The sequence below is a fragment of the Anarrhichthys ocellatus genome, unplaced genomic scaffold (genome assembly GCF_004355925.1).
Source record: "Anarrhichthys ocellatus isolate YVR2014 unplaced genomic scaffold, GSC_Weel_1.0 scaffold5, whole genome shotgun sequence".
NCBI classification, from domain to species: Eukaryota; Metazoa; Chordata; class Actinopteri; order Perciformes; family Anarhichadidae; genus Anarrhichthys; species Anarrhichthys ocellatus.
Genome location: NW_022280035.1, coordinates 2080710 through 2102320, shown reverse-complemented (window position 1 = coordinate 2102320; position 21611 = coordinate 2080710). Strand labels below are relative to the sequence as shown.

General features: G+C 44.1%; 1 protein-coding gene across 1 annotated transcript in view; it reads right to left on the bottom strand.

Moving 5' to 3' along the window:
- The window catches only part of plxnd1 (plexin D1), a 60600-nt gene that overhangs the window by 20414 nt on the left and 18575 nt on the right, over positions 1-21611 (bottom strand). The window contains exons 8-18 of the mRNA XM_031844773.1: positions 19651-19750; positions 18231-18329; positions 16341-16430; positions 15987-16092; positions 14759-14916; positions 11116-11261; positions 6146-6251; positions 4653-4792; positions 3736-3915; positions 3265-3349; positions 666-929 (exon numbers count right to left, since the gene is read on the bottom strand). Of these exons, the coding sequence (XP_031700633.1) occupies positions 666-929; positions 3265-3349; positions 3736-3915; positions 4653-4792; positions 6146-6251; positions 11116-11261; positions 14759-14916; positions 15987-16092; positions 16341-16430; positions 18231-18329; positions 19651-19750 (1474 nt within the window). The remainder of the gene's footprint in view (positions 1-665; positions 930-3264; positions 3350-3735; positions 3916-4652; positions 4793-6145; positions 6252-11115; positions 11262-14758; positions 14917-15986; positions 16093-16340; positions 16431-18230; positions 18330-19650; positions 19751-21611) is intronic.

Below are 21611 nucleotides of genomic sequence, written 5' to 3'. Positions count from 1 at the left end.
CTCCTCAGGCCCCCCAACTGAAATCAACACGTCTCAGCGGAGGGGGCCTTTGATGTGCTCTATGTGCCTCTGGTTTACGTGAATATGAATAAAGGAACGCTCTGCCTTGTTTGCTGCTCACAGTCAGTTTGCAGCAAACCTTTAGAGAATACACCAGTTGTTCTATGTTGAATATTAATATGTTTTTGAGGTTGTCAATAGTCAGTGTTTTCTACTGATAGTATCTTAAGGTAGGCTAATCAGTGTTTTCGTCAGATTACTAGCCGTGTTAGCAGCTCTATGGATGGCATTGTCAGTTGGTTGGAAATATTGTTGAAATATTATTGGATATTGGCAGAGGACTAATAAATTATTATCTTATCTTCCCTAAATAGTTAAGTGAATTAAAAGGATTACGATTTGACTTGCAAATTGAATTCTTATTTCATTTATGATACAACCCTAGTGCTATTGCAACCAATTGCTGCACTGTCGTATTGAACCACACAGTGTATCGTACGGTGTATGCAATCAATAAAACAACATCCCATCCAATGAGAGGTGGACAGCATTGACTCGAAAACATACATTTTCTAATATAAGGTGAACATTCGCTCGACTTATCAGGAAACCAACGTAACAGTGAAGCACTAATCTGAACTTCCTGTCTCAGCAGTGTCACTCACGTTGATGACGAGTGTCAGTGGCTCTCCCGGGTGGTGCTTAATCAGCTTCTCCTTGCTGGCAGTGAAGAACTGAGGGTCCTCCACGTACTCCAACAAGAAGTGACCTTTATGTGGCTCCTCCTCCTCTTCCTCCACCTCGCCATCAAAGGGTCTGTCTCCAGTGTAGAGGATTCCATTTAATATAAACTGCACTGAGGTCTGCTGGGACTGGCTGGACGCCGGGGATGGGCAGGTGATCGTGAAGGAGGAGACCACTGTGCAGTGCTGGAGAAGAACCAGAGAAGACAAAGTAGCTTAAAGTCTGGGTAAAGCAAAAATAAATGTTTTCTGAATTTTTCACACCACAGAAAAAATGTGTTTTTAAACCACCAAACCAAATTTGAATGATTTGACTTAAGCATTTTTGAGCATTTTTGACTTGTGCACACCAGCTTCAGCACACTGTACTTCGCCGTCGTCAGCTCGGGGAGCAGCATTGGAGCCGGAGACACCAACAGACTTAACAAACTGGTTAAGAAGGCCGGCTCCATCATTGGCTGCAAACTGGACACTCTGGAAAAGGTGGTGGAGAGGAGGACACTGAAGAAACTATTATCCATATTGGATAACCCGGACCACCCTCTCCACCACCTACTGCAGGGACAGACTCATCCAGCTCCGCTGTCCCAAGGACAGATACAGGAGAACATTCCTGCCCACTGCAATAAATCACCTCTGGCCAAATCAATCACAAAACTATAACACCGTTACTCTGTTTGTTTGTTGTTGGTTAGAAAATCTTTGCACCACTGTTTAGTTAGTTAATTTACTATTGTATATATCGTGCATTTGACATTTGCATTTAATATTTAATATTTGTACCATAATTGCTGCTGTGGCGAAAAAATGTCCCCTTGCGGGATTAATAAAGTAACTATCTATCTATGTAAGGGATGAAGCAATGTGTTTGTCAGCCAGGTCATATTTGTGATATGTTTGCCATGACTGCCAGAAAGTTACACACAGAATACCGCTGACTCATTCAGCTGCCAAACACGTTATCCTCGCAAACAAACAAATATTAGCTAAGCTAACGTTAGCCAACGTTCGCTAACGCTGTGTACAAACAAACGTTAAAACGCACTCCGCTCAGCTGACTATTTTGTCAGAGGAGAAATGACCAGCCTGTATTATTTTGATAACTTATTATATATATAATACGACAGCTGAGTGAAGTGTGTCAGCACTACCAGTCTCTCCAGCGCTTAGCGAACGTTGGCTAACGTTAGCTAGAGTAGCTAACGCAAAACGTTTGTTAGCTAGCTAGATGATGGCCTTTCCTTCAACATTGTGGGTGTAAACTTCAGTCCAGTTGCTTTATTGCTTTGTTTGGATTGTTGTGGGGATACCTACAGACTTATCTTCCCTCTTTTAGTTATTTCAACACTTGTCTGAGGTGCAGAAGTTAGACGTTTTAAACCATTTCTCCGAAGATAGCTACCTGAGCCTGTTTCCAGGAGATTCCCTTCAAACCTGTTCCCTACCTGCGTATGACGTAACATATACTCTCGTGGAGGCGCATTCATGTGTGATTGGTTGAAAACGGAGGAGACATCTGATTGGACAGATAATTCCCCGTTGTAAGAAAATAATTTGTGAAACACTTTGTAAATAAATGCGCACCAGAGGCTTCCGACAGGCAGAGCCGGAGAACTTCTGGTTTAGCCTTATGCTAACTTGACAGGTGCTAAAGAAAAGTCTGCATTTTCTGTACAAGCTGCACTAGAATGAAACTCCATCCCAGTGACCATTAGAGAACTACAAACATCATTTAAAGCTCAATTAAAGAAATGGTCAGTTAGTACCCAGCTCTATCAGCACTAGAATGTAACTGCAACTTACTGTCCTCAATCTGTCCGTGCTGAACTTCCTGTTGTCTGTCTGCCAGTCGACCCTCATCTACCTGCATGCATTTATTTTATTGTTGTTGAGCTGTGTCTGACTGATTTATATATTTCACATACTCTGCATGCTTTTATGTTTTGTGCCTCTGACATGGATGTTTTTTAGTGTCTAACAATGCAGCATAATCTTGTAACAATGCAGCATAATCTTGTCTTTAGTCCATATTTCTATTTAACATAGTTATCGCTCATTTTATTTGCTTTGTGTGTGTTGAATTTGTGAGCCTCTGTTTTGCATGTCTTGTTAGTACACAATGCAGTACAAGAGTCTCCTGAATGATGATACTACTTATATTAATATTCTCACTTCTTTCATTGTTTGTGCACGCATGTCATGCCTTTTCCATTCACCTATCAGATGGTTAATGACCCGATAAACCTGCCTCAGAATTCACCTTAAACCGTGGATTTGTATATGTCTCTTAAAGAAATTGTTTGACATTATGGGTGAATCCGCATAAATTTGCTTTCTTGAGAGTTATACGAAAAGATTTCTATTCATTTGTGTCCCAAAATGTGAAACTAGTCTTGTGAGTTTAGATTTGTTAGAGGCGTGATGACTTCATGACACATTAATAGTTTTTGTTCTTCTTAATTATGAGTTCCCACAGAGTTTCATCAAATAAAAAAAGGAAACAATTCAGCTGATTACTCACTTTTTCTCCAATTTCCAGCACCTCCATGGTGACGCTCTGCACCAGATCAAAACCCTGGCCCGTCACTGTGATGGTCCTGCCACCACTGCAACACAAACACACACACACACAGACACGGACAGAGAGTCACGTCTCAGCCATGAAACAAAAAAATGTGTCAAATTCATACTGGTATGCAAATACTTTTGGGACACTGCAACAAAACAAGAGAGAAACAGGGGACCGGATAATAATGTAAAACAGTTCGACTGCAGTGCAAATCCGCACACACGTCATCAAAGACATGCCGCTATGCTGTCAAACGCATGCTGTGCTATTTAGAACACAAAAGGGAGAAAATGCTGCACATCAGGACGACATTACAGTAATGACTTATGTCAGTGACTCGAGGAGGGGAATCACAAAGTCCTCCAGCTCCAGATGTTTAAGTCTTGGCTTTAATACTCGTGATATGTAAAGCAGTCTACCCACCTGAGGTAGCTCTTCTTGGGGTGGATGAAGCTGATGGTGGGGTTCTTCTCGTAGGTGTAGGTGGCGCTAAGCTCTGCACTTTGACAGGGAAGGTTTTCAAACTCCACACACACTGCCACTGAGTCAGTGAGTGCCTGCAAGGCTGGAGGCATGGTGCACAAAATGGTTTCATCTGTTTTCCTAAAGAAAAGAAAAACAGAAGTAAACATTATGACTGCACAACATCAAAAAATGTTTGGTTTTGGTTTTGAGTTGGACTTATATAAAAAAAAAAAAAAAAAAACAGAGGACTTGAGACTTGATTTGTTCTTAACAAAGATGGCATGGTTCTTAGTTGAGATTTGAAAACAAAACACTTTCAATTCTCAAATGTTGACCCGGTAAAAGGCCTCCGCTCCAAACAGAAGACAGCTTCATGCAGGTCTTGCGTGGCCTTGATCATCAGTTCTATGCATTTGCAGCACTATTAAATGACACAATCCCGTGTCAGTATTAAGAGACTCTGACAGACTTGACCTGGACCTGCCTCTCAGACTTAACTACAAGTATCGCCTCGTGGTTGAACGCCTCTGCTAACCTAAGTCATGTTGGCATTTACATCCACGTCTGTCCAAAATGTCATCACCTCATTGTTTCATCCTATTAGACATTTGTGTTAAGTTATCATAATTAGCATATGAATTATTGAGTTGTGGTCGGAAACATGTTTTGTGAGGTCAACATTCTAATCTCTTCATCCTTCAGTTCAGGTGGACGTTTGTGCCAAATTTGAAGAGATTCCCTCCAGGCGTTCCTGATATATTGCGTTCACAAGAACGAATGAACGGACGCTCGGATAAGCCTAAAACAAAAAACCTCCGACCACGGCCGTCGCCAGTGCGGAGGACTACAAGCACTCTAAAATAAGCAGTACTCACTCTGTGATGGCACACTCCAGCGTGTTGTTGACTTTGACTCTGACCTGAGAGCCAATGTCCAGGTGTTCCCCGCTGATGATGACTATGGTTCCTCCAGCACGAGAGCCCTTCCTCGGCTCCAGTGACAGCAGCTTTGGGACCTGAGCAAAGACGACAACACGTCGGATTGATCACTCGACATCTGACAGCTTCTGTCACTGGAAAAGACGGGCTTACTCAAACTGTGTTTTGTGATCTATGATGCTTTTCTTGACACCCGAATGAAATCTTTTCTCGCCCTTTTGAGATTCAAATATCTTGTCTTTAGAGATTGGCTGAGACAGCTGCTGACTACAACAGTAAATTAGTGAAGGAAACTGTGAAGACAGCCCACGCTGCAATATGTTAACGTGCTGCCGAAGCCAACAGGCCTTTGGGCTCAAGCTTGCAGGACAGCTATACTAAGAGGCAATAATCTTCATGCATGCACACGCTGTCACATATGCACATGCAAAGACATGCACACACACACAAATGTTCCTGGGGGCGAAGATGAATATCCCTGTCCAGCTCTGCAGCTACCAGCATCAGCATTCTCCCCCTCTTTCCGAACTTTCTATCCCCGCCGTGAACCTCGCCTCCAGGGAAACCTCTTATCCTCACTGACAGGACTCACTTCCTCTGTGTCCACGGCTGGAGGAGACCTATTGTGTGTTTGTGTGTCAGAGCTGGTACAAGGAGGCAGATGTTTCCGTCTAAAGGCTCGAGGAAGGAGATGCAGCAGAAGCACATTTCCTGTCTCCAAAACTGTTTTCCATTTTCACCCACATCTTCCCCTTTAACACCCATCAGTTATTAACCCCTCTCACACCGAGCGTCTCTCAGAAAGGGATAACCAGAACCCGGGAGGAGTTCCCACAACAGCACGGCGTAATTCTTTGTTGTCCTGGATTTTTCTTCATCCTCGCGTATCAACAGGATCCTGGTAATTTCTCTGTGGGATCACTTGCAGGCAGAGCTGCTCTTAGAAGCTGCTGAAATGATAGACCGTTCCAGCACTGAATTATTAAACAACTCTTTGTCTATAAACAAAAAGAAACAAAGGGTTTACATGGGTATTTCCACTGACTGAATACTCCAAATCCAATGGGAAACTGTGTGGGTTGAGGTCAATTAGCACAATGCTGGCTGGCTCGCCTCGACCCAGTGATGAATTCACAGCGAAGGGACATTCCAACAATCGCCATATTTGTTTTTGCTGGCAGCGAGTGAAGAATGACAATGGTGCTCAGTTGCTAGCTCAGATGGACGTTTGAAGATTCCCACACACTCCTCAGAATTCCTCAGAATCATAAAACGCATCTGTTAACGCTCAACAGACACACTCGAGAAGGCTCTCCCAGTGGGGAGCAAGGAACAAGAGAGCGCAGAAGAAGAAGAATGCAGAGGGAGAGGCGGCCAGAACAGAGAGCAAAAGATCAGCAGGAGAGTAAATAAGTGGAGGATATACTCACTAAGTATGAGAAGCTCTCCCTTGACGTCCCCATCCCGCTCTGATCCACATCCACTTGGACCATATCTGTCCTCTCGTGTGCAGACCGTCCAGTGACACACACCAGCCTGGGGGATTTAAAAAGAGTGTCAAAACATTATAATCAGAGATCAGTTCATAAAAAAACGGATGATATTGGATATGAACACTCAAAAGAACATCTTATAATTTTTATCTAATAAACTCATTTAAGAAAAAGACTCAAATTGCAAGCGAGGGGAACCAATATGAAGATGAAGAAAGAGATCTTGATCTTGACAGCCAAACAAAGGCACATAATTAATCTTGGAGAATTGTGGTTATGAACTAATTCATCAGACCACATTTACATATGGAATCCAATAAAGCCTTGAGATATCGTATATTAGAAGATGTAAGGTTCAAAGCTCCTCAGACCAGATGTGTTTAACCACAGTGGAGATTAAGGGGCTGCTGAGGCTTGTTCTCTCGCCTTCTGGCTGTGATTAAACCTTTGTGTCATCAGTGCACGCTCTACAGGGACGTCTTATATTAATGACACGGTGGTATACCGAGGCACAGGGATCTACTGTTCTGGGGCCTCAATGGGATACCGGGGGGGGGAGGGACACACGACCTTTATCACCTCACATGATCCTCTTCCAGCTTGACACCCTGTCGGTTTATTTAGTCAGGTGCCTCGTGCTACAGTGGTTGTAAATTCTCAGCGAGTGATCGGGTGATTGACAGAGGAATTGTGGGGAATTTTACATAAGCGGAGGAGTGGTGTTTTACGTAGGAGGGCCTGGCAGGATGAGACGAGGCTTGGCTGGACAGATTGGGGCTCGGCTGGGGTCAGGCTGTCGGGTCTGAGACCAGGGCTGGCTCAGAAAGCTGCGTCCGAGCGTGTTTTTAAATGTCAGGCTGAAACAAATGCTGTGTTTTAAACCCAAACCCAAACCACTGTGGCATTTAATGAGCCCAATTAAAACATGGATTTTCTCCATAAGCCTGAATAGCGGTTAAAAAAATAATAATCTAAAATAACCTGCAGTAGCAGCCATCTGTCGATAGCGATGTCTACATTTGTGCTCATTAATTAAAGGAGCATCAGGTAAAGAACGTCATTACACTAGAATTACACTCCTGTCAGTTACGAGTAGTGTGGGTTACAAGCGCACCTGTTTGAAGAGAATGCATCATTTCACAGGCTCTGATTTAAGGAGGGGAGAAAAAAAAGAAAGGCCAGATAACATGAAGCATGACTATTCACAGATTCAAGCCTGAGGGAAAGAAGAGAGCCCGAATCAGCCGGAACATGTCGGACCGCTCCAGGCCGAACTGGATTCAGGCTGAGCATCAAACTCTTAACATGACATCATATGATATCTGCTACTGAACGATAATGCTGAGGATTATTCTGTGGGGAAAAGAACCAGTGCATCTTGGGGAGCACAGAAGGTGTGATGAATGCGGCCTGTAGCATTTAAACAGTACACATACACTGGGTTTGTCAGGGTTGTTAAAGTTAAATTCAAGACTTTGTCAGACATTTTGAAAACCACAAAGAATGCTGTTTTACAATCGGCCAAAGTATTAAAGTACGATGGAAACCCAGTAGGGACGCTACAGCCTTGGAGTCAGTACTTCCCTGCAGTTAGGGCAGTTCTTTTCATCAACAATTCTCCTGAAAATTACTTTCCCGATTTATATATTTTCTAGGTGAGTAACGTCTCCTAACAGCTCGCGATCAGACACAAAAACATATAAAAAGACTTGCAAATTACATTTAAGACTTATATTACATTCAGAGGCCTGAATTGAATTCCTTGCTCTTTAAGGCATTTGCAGATGTCCTGTTGTGTGTGTGTGTGTGATGTTGATGCAGTGTGATCCCAGTCAAAGGACGTGCACACTCCCCGAGCAGACAGAGCCCAGATGACCCCTGCTCCACATTCCAGAGCCGCCCCACTGCGGTGATATTATGGTTTTCAGAGGCCGATATTTTGGAGACGTCTCCGATCATTTCCCTCGAGTGGATGACGAGGATCACCAACAATCATGTCTGTGAGTGTTCGGGTGTGAGTGTCGTCTGAGGTGCAGCTAAAAAAGAAAAAGGGCGAGGGCCACTCAAGGCTCATATGAAAATGATAGCGAGGGCAGCACGGAGGGCCCGAGTCAAGAATCTAGAGAAGTGCTCCAGTAAATGAGGTGTGCCTCGACTGACTGTGCCATCAATTAAAATGTTGACACCGACGCGAGTGGAGCGCAGGCTCTCCTGCGCTGCACATTTTCCTTGTGGCACACAGCTGTGAACTTTCACCTCCCAGCACACGAGCAGGCACCTGTCTCAACAGCCCTGGTAAATGAGGTCACATGTGCCGTGTGTCAGTGAGTATATGGCATTTCTGCAAGAGCCAGTTCGAATTTCAGAACGTCTGAATGAGGATATTTTTGTAAAACACAGTCATTCTATACAGTCCTCACATCTTCAAGTGGATTTAGGGATGTGGTATGAATAGGTTGACGTTTTTATTTTAAATAGGGTTTATAATAAGATAAGATTAAATGTAAAGCCTTTAAGTGAAGGAGATAAGACAGGATCATATAATTAGATAAAAGGGAGGTCCCTACAAGGATAAAAAAGTAAAGATGTACGTGTGTGTGCCTGCAAATGTGCTGACATTGTCAGATGCACTGACGTGTTATGATTTGTCAGTGCCACTTCCAGCAACGAGGATATGCTCTGCTGTCATAACAAGCAGCCCGCAGGAGCCACGGAGGAAAATGACGACACGAGACGAGAACACCCCTGGAGTGAAATGCGATTCGCTGTTTTCAGGAAATGTGCGGTTTCGGGGGAATGTGTCAGGCAGCTGGAGTGACAGGTAAGACCCGCGGGTCACCCTCGAACCGGTCTTAATACAATGATTGGCTCCAGCGGAGCGAGACCAGATAAACAGTTCCATTCAAGGAACATTACAGATACTGAATGGAAGTTTGGATGTAACTGTAGAGTTCTGGTGCGCCGGTGTCAAAGCGGGGTCCTGCTGTCTCCATGGTGACAGTGTGATGGTCCCTGAGCTACGGAGGGACGCCGATGCATAATGATATTCGTGAAAATTAGCCCCCGTGAACACACGAATACTAAACCATGCAGTGAAGGTTGATGTGTAGGAGGGTAATGATCTGTGATGGTGATCTGAGTTTAATAACTCATTTAAATGTGGTTCAACTGGGGTTTTCTTTAAATGAGAGCTTTTCAACTACAAAATTGGATCATTGGCTCTGAATGGGCTTCATTTGTACCGTAAGTTACGGATCACATACCACTCTGTGGGTGATCAATAACAGAAAGTTTACAATTCTGTCCCACTTATTTGTTGCCAGAGATATCGGATAGAGGATATCTTTTTTCATTACATCCATTCATCTTTCTTGTAAATCCATTACCCACAATGCAACTCAACCCCTGACAGTTCGTTTGGAGATTCGGGTGTGTTATAGAGACAGAACGTGATATACTCTAAAAGCCAGTGTTGCTGGATCAGATTTACAGTTTCCTACCCAAAAAACCGGCCGAATTAAAAACAAAAAACAAAAAAACAGCCCAAATCCAAACTGTGCCAGGTGTGTACAACCGTTACCCGTTACATGTGCAAGAGAAAACACATCATATCTACATACAATAACCACAGATAAAATGCTAGCTGAATAAAGATAACACTTAGTTGTGGGTTCTTTTACCCTGTAGGTAGGGCGTCCCACCACACAGCAGCTTCTTGGTATTTTTCTGTTGTTTGCCAGCAGAAGACAGTGAAAAGGTTCCACCTTAACGCAATGCAAAGTGTTTTTGCGTCCGTTGTGGGCGCGAGTTAACTGCAGCGGCTAATACTGCCTCGAGCTGTTCGCCCGAAGCACAGCTGAGGAGCGACCAGAGCTCTGGTAAGCTCACTACTTCCTTACTCCCCCCCCCCAGAGTTTTTTTCATTTTCAAACTCGTAATCTCCCTCTGGAGCCACAAAAGGCTTCATATAAGCAGTAGCACTCCCCGAGACCAGTAAACAAGACTTTGATGTTTAAAACGGGTGGTGTGTGTAACAGCGGTATTACAGGTTTTCAAGATTCAAGATTTTACAGTGGTTCCCAGACTTTTTAAACTTCATTTATTTCATGCTTTTCTTAGCAGATAAGGCCGTCCGGTCTGTCAATTAAATGTAATAAGCCAGGTAGAACTCTCACTGCACCGTGTGGTCTGAGCTTCAGGTTTCACACAGTGTTCAGGGTTGACACGTACAGTCCAAGTCAGGATTCCCTTGAGGTTTACCAACTGTGACAAATATTTCCATCGCTTGATCTCCATCTCTGCCTGCCGTCCACCGGGCCACTTATCCGCCTGACAGCATGTCAGGATACGATGACAATGAGTAATTGTTATAATTGTTAGCTATCATCTCACCAGTCCTAATTGTAGCACAGCTGCTTATTTTATCAGGGTATTAAATATAAATGATGTTAATGTATAGGACATGCTCTGATTTCGTCCATCTTGTCATTCTGACAGTCTTCTTCTTCTTCTTCTTCTCTCGGCTGTTCCAGGTAGGAGTCGCCACCATTATCTATTGCTAACCCTCGAATAATGGAAATCTGATGTTATGATTTGGCATAGGTGTTGTGTCGGATGCCATTCCTTAGCGGCCGTGGGGGCAGAAACCGAAGCCCTGGAGGAAGCCCACTCCAACACAGGGAGAACATGCAAACTCCACATAGAAAGGCCGAGGTTGGGGGATCAAACCCTGAAACTTCTTGCTGTGAGGTGACAGTACTAACCACTGCACGACGGTGCCATTCTGACAATGCAGATGATATAAAATGTATATTGATTAGCTTGAGCAAACACTTAAAGAACAGTTGAAAACAGCTAATACATGCACATTTGTGAATCATAACACAGCCATATTATAGAGCACTTACTCTAGAGAGACAGTGTAGAGCTCAGGCAGGAGAGTGCACGCCCCATCTCCAATAGAGACCTTTACAGCTCCAGACCTCCTACCCAGGTTCCTGCCTTGCACTGTCAGCAGGGTGCCTCCTTCCACCGGACCCCTCAGGGGGAAGATCTGACAAAACACAAAGTGAATACAATGAACAGGGTGGGGGGGAGAAAATCCTGTGAAAACCCCGTAATATGCACAATAAATTAGAGCTCATAAGTAGATTACCTCCCTAATGACGGGTGATAATGAACGTGACAGAGAATTAAGAGAATGCAGATGCTTTGGACATGAAGGGTGGCACACGGAGAGATAAGGACAAGTGTTATTCTGCTAAAGACTGAGATCTAATAGAATAGACACACGGTTTGAGTACACACACACAGACACACACACACAAACAAAGAAGACTCTTAACTGTGCCTGTCTGAGACTCTTCAGCCTCTAATCCTCTACAGCACATGCAAATAAAGAGCCACCTAAGAGCCCCCTTCACATCCCAGAAGAGACAGGCAGAGCGAGAGAGAAAGGGCTGGAGAGGCGAGGTGGAGAGCACAGCAGAAAGGTGGATGAGTGGGGAGGCAATTTAGGAAACTGAGTGTCGAGAGGAGAGTGAATGCTGATGGTGGTGGTGGTGAGAGAGAGCAAAGCTGGGGGGGGGGGGAAATTAATGCACAGTGCTATTCCCTTTCATCTGTTTTCCCGTGTCTGCTCTGTCAAATTCCTCAGTCCCATTTCTTCTGCCGTTGTTCAGAGGCACGCTCTCACGCATCATTTCGTCCTGTGCCTTTTGCTCTTTTAACTTTACTTTCGAGATGCCGTGGAAAAGGAAAAGAAGAGCAGGGACAGTCACCTCTCCAATCACCTCGGAGACGCAGCTTCAAGAGATAGCATCTCCGAACGCCCAGGCAGCTGCAATCAACTCTTATTTTGCCACTGTAGCGCAGCAAGCCCAGCTGCGTGCATGCTTTTCCGACTGACCCCCCCCGAGCCGAGGTCAGTGTGACCCCTCTGTGTTATTAGCCCAGGCTCCGGCTCTATCACAAACTGAGCCTCAGAATGAAAACAGCTCTTCTGTTTGGTCTAGGTGAGGGGACAAGGCTTGCCGCTGCATACAGATTATTTGAAGCCCGCAAGAGTGACAGCGCAGATAAATAAACCTTATATTTCCCAGCTAAAAGAGGGAGGCAGTTAAGTAAAGAAAGAGTGTGTTTATCTTAATATTAAAACAGCAAGTATAAAAACAAGCCAAGCCATTACTTGGAGTATTTCTGTGGGATCTACACCACGGGAAATGTTTTTGTGGTTATATTTAGCTTTTGGATATCAAGTGCTCCCTGTCCTGACTTACATACATATATATAAACTTCCTTTGACAAAAACACATTCCTTCATACAGATGTTAACGCACAAACACACCATAAATGTACGTGTGAGCACATATGCGCACACACTGAAGCACGGCAGACAAACTAAAAGCACCCAGAGCTCCGCAGTAAGCAGAGCTACTTATCATCATCACCATGAGTCTTATAGCAGCTAATGTGTCTCTGCGGTGCCGTTGAGCATCGACATCAACATCAGCTGGCATGCTGTTCATTTACACCTCTTACAAGTCTTGATTTACAGCTCAAACTCTGCCAGGCGTCCAGGGAGATCACAGGGTGTGAATGTGTCGCTGCAAAGAAGAAGAAGAAAAAAAAAACACCCAACAAGGAATGTTGTGTTCCACACCCTTGAATTCAAAAATATTCTAAATGTATTGTACGAGCAGATACGGCCAACCTGTTCCAGTTAAACGCCCTAACTGATAAAATCCATATGTTTTTCTTTTTGTTATATTCCGTGAGGTCGGAGCTTTCATCTTCCTCACTCCTCAGCTCCTCTACATCACTCTAATCAAAGAGGACACGAGGACAAAAACAGGAAAAGGCCCCTCGCTATATGCTGTACCCTTCTCCATCCTCTCTCCAAAACCGTTTATGTCTCACCCAGATCCGTCTGTTCTCTGATTCTTTTCATGTCGGGGATGAACTAAGTTTGGTAGTTCCTGTTTTGGTACCTCTAATCAATTTTTTTGGGGGGTTAAAAGTGGACCAGCCCACACATAACAAGAGAATAAAGGGCCTGCAGAGATGATAAATGTCTCTATTGTCTTACGTCACCGGGCTGAATAGAGCGCATTTTTCACAATTAGGTGGTATGTGGCAAAGTTTAAGGAATAATGAAATCCTCCATATTACTTGTATTTTGGTGCTTGCAATAGAAAATTGCATGTGACAAAGCAGAGCAAGAAAAACACACTTCATTACGTTCGCTGTACGCGCAATCACAAGGTCTATTTGACAAAGAGCTGCTGCGGTATATATATATATGTGTGTGAGAATGTTTAGGGAGAGCCTGATCTTATCCTCCTTAAGCCGGAGTACTCGGGGCTCAAACCCCTGTGGATTCTCTGGGAAAACATGGCTGCCAAAAGCGTTGCATCACACACCCCGCAAAACCACAGCCCCCAGTATCCTCTCTCCTGAGACAGCCATTGTGTGTGTGTGTGAGTGTGAGTGTGTGTGTGAGAGAGAGAGAGAGAGAGAGAGAGAGAGAGAGAGAGAGAGAGAGAGAAATGCAACAATGGTCTACCCACGCATTCTCCATCTCAGCCCGGCTAACTTCAGTCACGTAAGAAGTCTACATAAGTTGGACTCTCACAGAGCCTCCTGTTAGTCACAGTATGCTGACAACTACAAAGAATGAGGGATAATCGTGAATGCTTCAATATGGCCTATTTGTGTGCAGTATATTTGTGTGTGTGAGAAAGAGAGTGTGTGTGTGTGTGTCTGTCTGCTTTGTTTTGCCTGCTTATTCTCCTGGGCCGATCAGGTTTTTATCTACAGGAAGTTCAAGCCGACTGAGTATCATGTGAGCCGTGCTTCCCATGACCGCCTGCGGTTGCTGTGCTGATATAAGGGTTCTGGTGGTGGCAGAAAAAGGCTCGGAGGACGGCTCCAAACACACCCCCATTACAGCTGGGAACAAAACAAATGACTACGATCATGCAAATGAGCTCCATAAACGGTTTACAGAATCGGTCCTGCCGCTAATGGGGATGAACATTTCGACGAGACCGCACTCTGTGAGATGAACACTCCTTGTGGTCAGTGTGGTTTTTGCTCTTATTGTGGTCAACAAATCACAAAACCCATCCTGGTTCTTATTTGCTTTCTTTTGTGGTTTTCTACACAAAGAGCTCTGCACATATAGTAACTCTCATGACCCAATCCACACAGTTTACACACATACTGTAGTTTCACAGGGCTGAAGGTGTTCCCATGCCCTTCTGAGTGATTGCAGATCGACTCCGCCGCGTCCCCCGAGGGCAGTGGCTGAGTAAGTGTTAGTGTTATTACCGAGTGAACCGCTTTAATGAGACTCTATTCAAACACTCCCTCGGCAGCTGATGCTGGACCGACAGGGCACGGAGGGGGTCACCATGTGAGTGACCCCATGATTCACCATTTTATGGATGGAAAACAGAGCCTGGGGGCTACGGTAAAGGAGGCGGGGCTTTTTGGGAGGATTTATGCAAGCGTCTGTAGCCCGCGTTCGTGTTTAACCTGCGAGCTCACCTTGTGGATCTCAGGAGGCGGGCATTGATCCACGATCGGCTGACAGTCATCCCTCGGCCTGCAGCTGTTTTCACACCAGCCGCAGAGGTGGCCCTGATCCTCGCGGCCCCAGCACTGGGAGCAGTCTGAGCTGCCCACTCCACAGTTGTACACCTCCACTAGAAGGAGAAGGGAGGTAGGGGGGCGAGACAGGGAGGCAATTATTATACTAATACAGAATCCTTGAACCGTGGCCTTAACTGTACTGTAGACTCCTAACATTCTTTTATAGCTGACTGTATGTGAACCATATGGGCTGCTTGTTGAATAACAACATAAGCATTTGCAGGATGATATATGCAGGGCTATAAAAATAAACCAGGAAAAAAAAGAGGAGTGGAAGAGAACAAAGCCAGCGAGAAACAGATGATTATGTTCATGTTCCAATGTGCCTCCCAGTGAGAAATCCCATTTGTATCACTGCATGTGCGTCTGTGCATGCATTTGTGCTCATATTGCAATGTGTGTGTGGGTGTGTAGGTGTGTGTCAGTGTGTGTGTGTGTGTATGCCCGCATGTGTTTTTAAAATTTGATGATTCTGCATGTTATGAAGCCGCCATCATGTCCTTAACAGTGCAGAGTGTCTGGCTGCGGCCCAGGGCTGTTGTTCACATGCTAGACACATGGAATGTGAACAGCACATCTGGGACCGGGATCGGCAAGGATCGGCTTTTATGCCAAGTTTGAACAACATGAGAGCCACTTTCCATCATCTCCCTGTTGTCATGGAGCTCAAACTGCATTTGCAACAACACATACGGACACTTGTACGCATTGCATCGATAACACCTTAAATTGCAGCTCCTTGTGTTCTATAATCATTATGTGTAATTAGATGGTCGCGGAATATGATAGTGTAGTAAATTACTAGTTGGCAAATTATGTGTTGTAATACACAAACTACTATTATTGCAAGCCAAAGCCAGTCTAACGCTGTTTGTCCCTGTAAGCGGTTCCTCCAGGTTTAATTAAATCCACCAGCCTCATCACAAAAAAACATTTGTGCACAGGTGAAATGCATTCTGGGAGCAACAGTGGCACGCTATGTCAGATTTTTTTCCTTGTTTTTGCCGGTTTCTAATTACGCTCAAATACAGGAGAGCCGAGCGAAGAGCTGAAGCGTAGCTAATGGAAACTGTATTTCTCATCTGTTGTTTTTAATTTGCATGTCTGCACAACAATGTCTCACCTCTCATGGGCTGAGGGCTGTCCACAAAGACACCCTCCGGCTGTCCACTAAAGCGTCCTCTCCTCAGGTTGAGGTGGTAAACCTGGCTCCTCTGGTTAGTGGACAGCTACACGGACAGAAAGGTACACATGCATTCACTCCCTCTAGATAATAATGGGTTCTTAGTCCACTTTTAAACGAGGGTTTATAATAATTGCAATAAAAACAAGTTACAAACAAGGCTTAAATCGAACAATAATGAACACACTGAACCAGTAAGTGCACAGTAACTGAGCTTCAGCTTCACTGATTTTCATTCTGACTTGGGTAAATGGACTCGTTAGTTGTTTACTGAAGGTTGTTGTCTGTACTTACTGTTACTCCGCTGCACTTGACAGTCGAGCTGTTCAGCCACGTGGCCTCATATCGCTGCTCTGTCCCAAAGTCACACTCCAGGTCCTCCCCCTGTCGTGAAAAAGCACTTATTTAAAACAATGTGCAGTATTTCAGCAATAACTAGCGAGCAAACTGTGATATCACGCTGTTCTGAGAATGAGATAACCCAAAAAGAGCTCTCTCAAACGTGTCTGGTAACAATTGAGTCGGTGTAACCGGGGAACTGGAATAACCCCGCAAAATTGTCCCTGCCAGGGAAAGATGCAATCCATTCAAAATTCATATTCATAAACATCTGGACTCCCACATCTCTGCAAGTCATCTGGGAGCCAGAGTAATGAATATGAATTCACTCTTGATAAAAACATGAGTTGAATGAGTTTCTCTGAGCCAAGATGTGTGAAGGTAAGACCATAAATAAGCTACGATAGGTAAGAGCAGTAAGAGGTCATTACTCAAAGTGGAAGAAATCATTTGTCTGCGAATCCCGCCAGTTTATAATTGGTCTATTTTCTATCGCCCTCTCCAGGACTATTTCTCTGTACTTTGTGACACCAGAGAAGCTTTTTTTTTTTTTTTTGGCTTCTGGAAAACTTCAACACACTGAAAAGTTTCCTGGATTTATGTTCAGTCTGAGAACTAAAACTACTGGAACCGTGTAATGCTGAACACATATCAGGACATCGTTGTCTTTAATTAATAACAACGAGCACATATTTACTCAAACTTCTCTGAAAATCTGATCAAACTGTTTCTTAATGGGATTACTCTGCATGCATGTAAACACAGTCAGTGCATAGCTGGAAATATTTCCTTTTTTTTTGTAATTTCACTTGAAACGCTTGTGTTCATTCTGCACTAAAGTAATCAATCAAATGAGAAAATACTCATCATTTGTCAAGTATTTGATTCCAACAGAATAGGCCTTACCATGTGGTTATTTAATAAAGGCGTTATTAAGATACTAAAATGACTTATATGGGGATTTGGCCCAACACTTGCAAGCTTGTTGCTACATGTTTTTTGGTTTGACTGTTTATCACAGTTAAGTCTAAACTATTTATATTATGTTCATCCCCAAAACAAAGTGTGGGAGCCAAACCAAAATTCACCACAAATCCCAGAGATTATTCAAGCATGCATTTATAGATACAATCATAATAAAATAGTAGTAACATAAACATCCAGTCACATCCAGGCTGCCCTTAGGAAGTGTGTGTGTGTGTGTGTGTGTGTGTGTGTGTGGATTTTGATGTGACTCAGTGTCTGTCACCATGGCAACACACTGGGGAGAGGGCTCTAAAGGCCGGCCCGTGTTAGGCGTCTGACTGACCGCGCCTGGCAACTAGTCAGCACTGGAATCTGTTTTGTGTCCTTATCAGTGATGCAGGATCAGCGCCTGACTCGCTCAGCATGGATTAAGAATGAGAATGGGAGTTTAAAAAAAAAAAAAAAAAAAAAAAAAGGACTCGCCGAATTTAAATTGAACACGAGTGAAATAAAGCTCCTGCCGCGTGTGCTGCCTCAGACCGACTGCATATTGTACACTGTGCTGACGAGGACACAACTCAGCTAGTCACAGTTAGACACCAGAGGCGTGGAGAGCCCACACAGCTGAGCCCAGAGCAACATAAGCATAAAGATACTCGCTCATTCTTCATTTTCATCTCTGTCTGGCAAACGGGGAGATCACCCAAGCTCTGTTTTCTCATTCATTGAAAACAGCAAGCGCACAAATATCCATCTGTGTTTAAACTCGGCTTGAAGCAAACACACCGTATGCTTCTGTGTTATTCCAATCATTTTCACAACATGCATATTGGACACAGGCCAAGTCCTGCTTCCGTAGCTGGAGGTTGTCTGGCGTACCTCCTGGATGTTGCTGAGGGACAAGGTGAAGTCCTGGGCCATTTCTGACGGCGACGGAGGAACGTCTGAGGCAACCAGGCTGGGACAGGAAACGGTGTTCTGTGGAGAGATGGGATGTTCGGGCAGGAAGTGACATATAGGAGTTAAAGAAAACAATGGCTCCCCTGCACACATCCGCAAACCCAAAATACCTGTCCTGTTTATCTGGAAGGAGGAGGAAATGAGAGGGTAAAGTCTCGCTCTGAGGGAAACAACAATAGCTTCAAATAGAGACGATGAGGGATTAGAATAACAGACCCAGAACAGGAAAGCCCACCTCCTCATCTCTTTATGAGCCACATTACAAAGACCTCATCGAGCTTTTTTACATGCTTTAAAAAAAAAAAAACTAAAATTTTACGAACCGAAAGCCGTAGGCCTCTTGTGCTTGTTTGTTTTTGTACATCTGAAACGGGATTTATTACATTTGCTTCGAAAAATCCAGCGATTACTTTCCTGCTTCACTTGTTTAAACAAATGGAGCTCTTTCTCTTTGTCAAGGGGGTCTTGTGATATAAAGCGGAACATTAAACAGTCACTGCAATAAAACACTAGAAGCAAGACCACTTGACCAGTAGCTGACCAGAGCACTGTGAGTCACATCCTCACCCCTCTAACTGGGACCAGTGTGCTGGGAGGACGCCTCCTCATGCAGAGGCCCTGCAGATCTGGCTCGGCAATAAAAAAAAAACCCAAAGGGGACGGGAATAATATGATGGCTGACTTAATCTTAAAAGTTGTCAGGAACACACCGGGGAGCTTTAATTGGTTTCAGTGAGGCTACTGTAGTTTCGGATAATTTTCCCAGTTTTATGGCCTTTTCTTCGTGCGCTCGTGCCAAAACAATTTGATTTGCTTGCATGTCAGAGTAGTTTGCACCCTCGTGGGGCTTCGCGTTGCCAAACATACATCTACATAACCTCTTTGTACAGTCACCTACTTAACATGAGGGAATACAATGTGTAAAACCGAAGCTGGAAATGTAAGTATAGATTTATCTCTACAAGGCATTTAATAATAATTCCCTACAAAAATAGGGAAACAATGAATCTATTTTTCCACATGCTGGGATATCAAAACAAACTTTAGAGGAGCTTTAAAATGGCACTTCACTCCTGTAAGGAGTCTGTTAAACCAAAACCTCTTGAGCTTTTATAGCGGATTTCAACATACTGTGGTTGGGACACTTGTAACCTCAAACTGAATTACCACATGGCTGCTTTTGCTCAACCCGTCTGGACCCAGATCATTACAGCACACAAGGAGTTGTTGGACTGCTGAGTCTGGATTATGTTGGACTAGTGGGATGTTAATATTATGAGACCCCTGCAGGCGTCTGTGTGGTTTGTGGATTAAAGAGATAAAAAGGAGGATTGCTCACCTCCAGCACGTTGGGCTTTGACTCGTCTTTACTGGAGACACAGAGGTGGTTGTCGGGGTCCCAGTAGCACTTCCACCTGGTGCTCAGGCAGCTCACACATCTGTCATAGATGGACACACATACATGGAAAGAGTTGAGAAACAAGGATCAGTCCCCCGTATCTCCCTCTGACCTGTTCCCATGCTGTAAATACAGGCTTTTCAAAAGTTGAATATGTGGCCCCATTTTGAGAGGCTGAACTGTTTGAGGCATCGGAGTTTAGTGCTAATAAAAGGAAGTAATGATTAGTCACAGCAGCAGACACATTCATTCCACAGTTGCAACACAGCGAGTCAGGAGGGCGAACTGGACCAAAGCTGCTGAGATGAAAAAAGAAAAGCACTTCTCTATAAACACTCAGTGTGTGTGAGTGCTGCCTCCTGTAATTCTATCACTGTGAGCACCGTTTTGAGTTTTACACCAGCTAAGTGAGGACATATTAGCGGGTAGGTCCATCAGCAGCTTGTAGACTCGATTTGTTCAACAATAAAAAGGTTAAATTCATGCCCCCTTTAGAAGCTGTTATTTGCAGTGACTTGTGGCGAGCATTAAAGCTGCAGATATTCCTCTTCAGGTTAAATTATAAAATATTCTAGATTTTATTCTATCATTTCAACAAATCCCATGAAAAGACTAAATCAACATGTAAAAGAAGAAAAAACACATTATTCTTCTTACAAATAAAAAGTTGAACTTACATGCAATAATAGGCCACGCACCCTTGCACCATTCATTCAAGACTATTTTTTTGGGGTCGGAGGGCGGGGGTTCGCTGCTACAGCCTTACTTTGTGTTTCCTGAGCTGCCTCCACCTCAATGTCAATCTCTAAAGGGCAAAGGGTTATATTTCTGGGGTTCCTGTGTAGCCGGCGGATATCAGGGCCAAGACTTCCTTTTCTGTGCGCTGCTCATTGTTTACAGTCCGATCAGCGAGATGGAGTTGAGGGACGACGAGTACGGCCAGATTGTTTCACATGTATCCAGTTCACAAACTGATTTTAAACCAATAAAAAGCTAAATCATCACCAGACGACAGCCAGTGGGTTCCCAGATTGCATTTCAGCCAATGCGTTCCGCCTTTGCCTTTGCATAAAGGCATTTGTGCTGAACTTACTGTTCGTTTCAAAATTCTCCGAAATGCCGGCGGGCGTACAAACAAAATGTAGAGTGAACAATTAAAAAACAGCAACGAGTGTAACTAGCAAAACGCCAACCAACATCAACAATGCCGGGGAGGAATTGTAATTACCTGTAAACTCATATCTCATATTCATGGCCTACTTTATTGCCTTTGTACAAGCCCTGTAAAGGGACAAGTCAAGTATCAAAAGCATTAAAATGAAACAGAAGGTTGACTTTCCCGTAAACAGTTTGAGTTGGCTGGTTAAATATTTGCTCAAATGTTGATTTGTTTTTTAGACCTTATCAGTGAACTACTTTAGACAGACGTCTGAGAAGCTCTGCAGTGAAGACTCGCCTGGTTACAAGAAATTGCAAACGCGCAACCAAAGGCCAGCGACTCCTCATGCAGCCTTCGCGCACGACTCACAGGCCGCGATTATGTCATTTTCTGAAACACACATCTCTATATCCGAGTATAAACTAGAGTTTTGGGGCTTTAGGTTGTTTTTTTGTACGTGGACCACAAACATCTGAGTGATAAACTAGCTAAACTGGAACACCTCCGCTGTACAGTATGCGAGTGTGTGTCACTGCATTGCCTCCGGGAGGAGACAGATGTCCCACACTAGGAATGATAGCGCCTCCAGTGATAGCAGCACTCTGAGGAGGTCTCTAGACTGGGATGGGGGAGTGGGGGGGTAGGGGGGGTAGACTGGGATAGGTGTAAAGGGATGTGGAGACGTAATCGAAACATGTGTGTGTTCTGATTAGAAGCAGACGGCCCCCTCTAGGCTCTTATC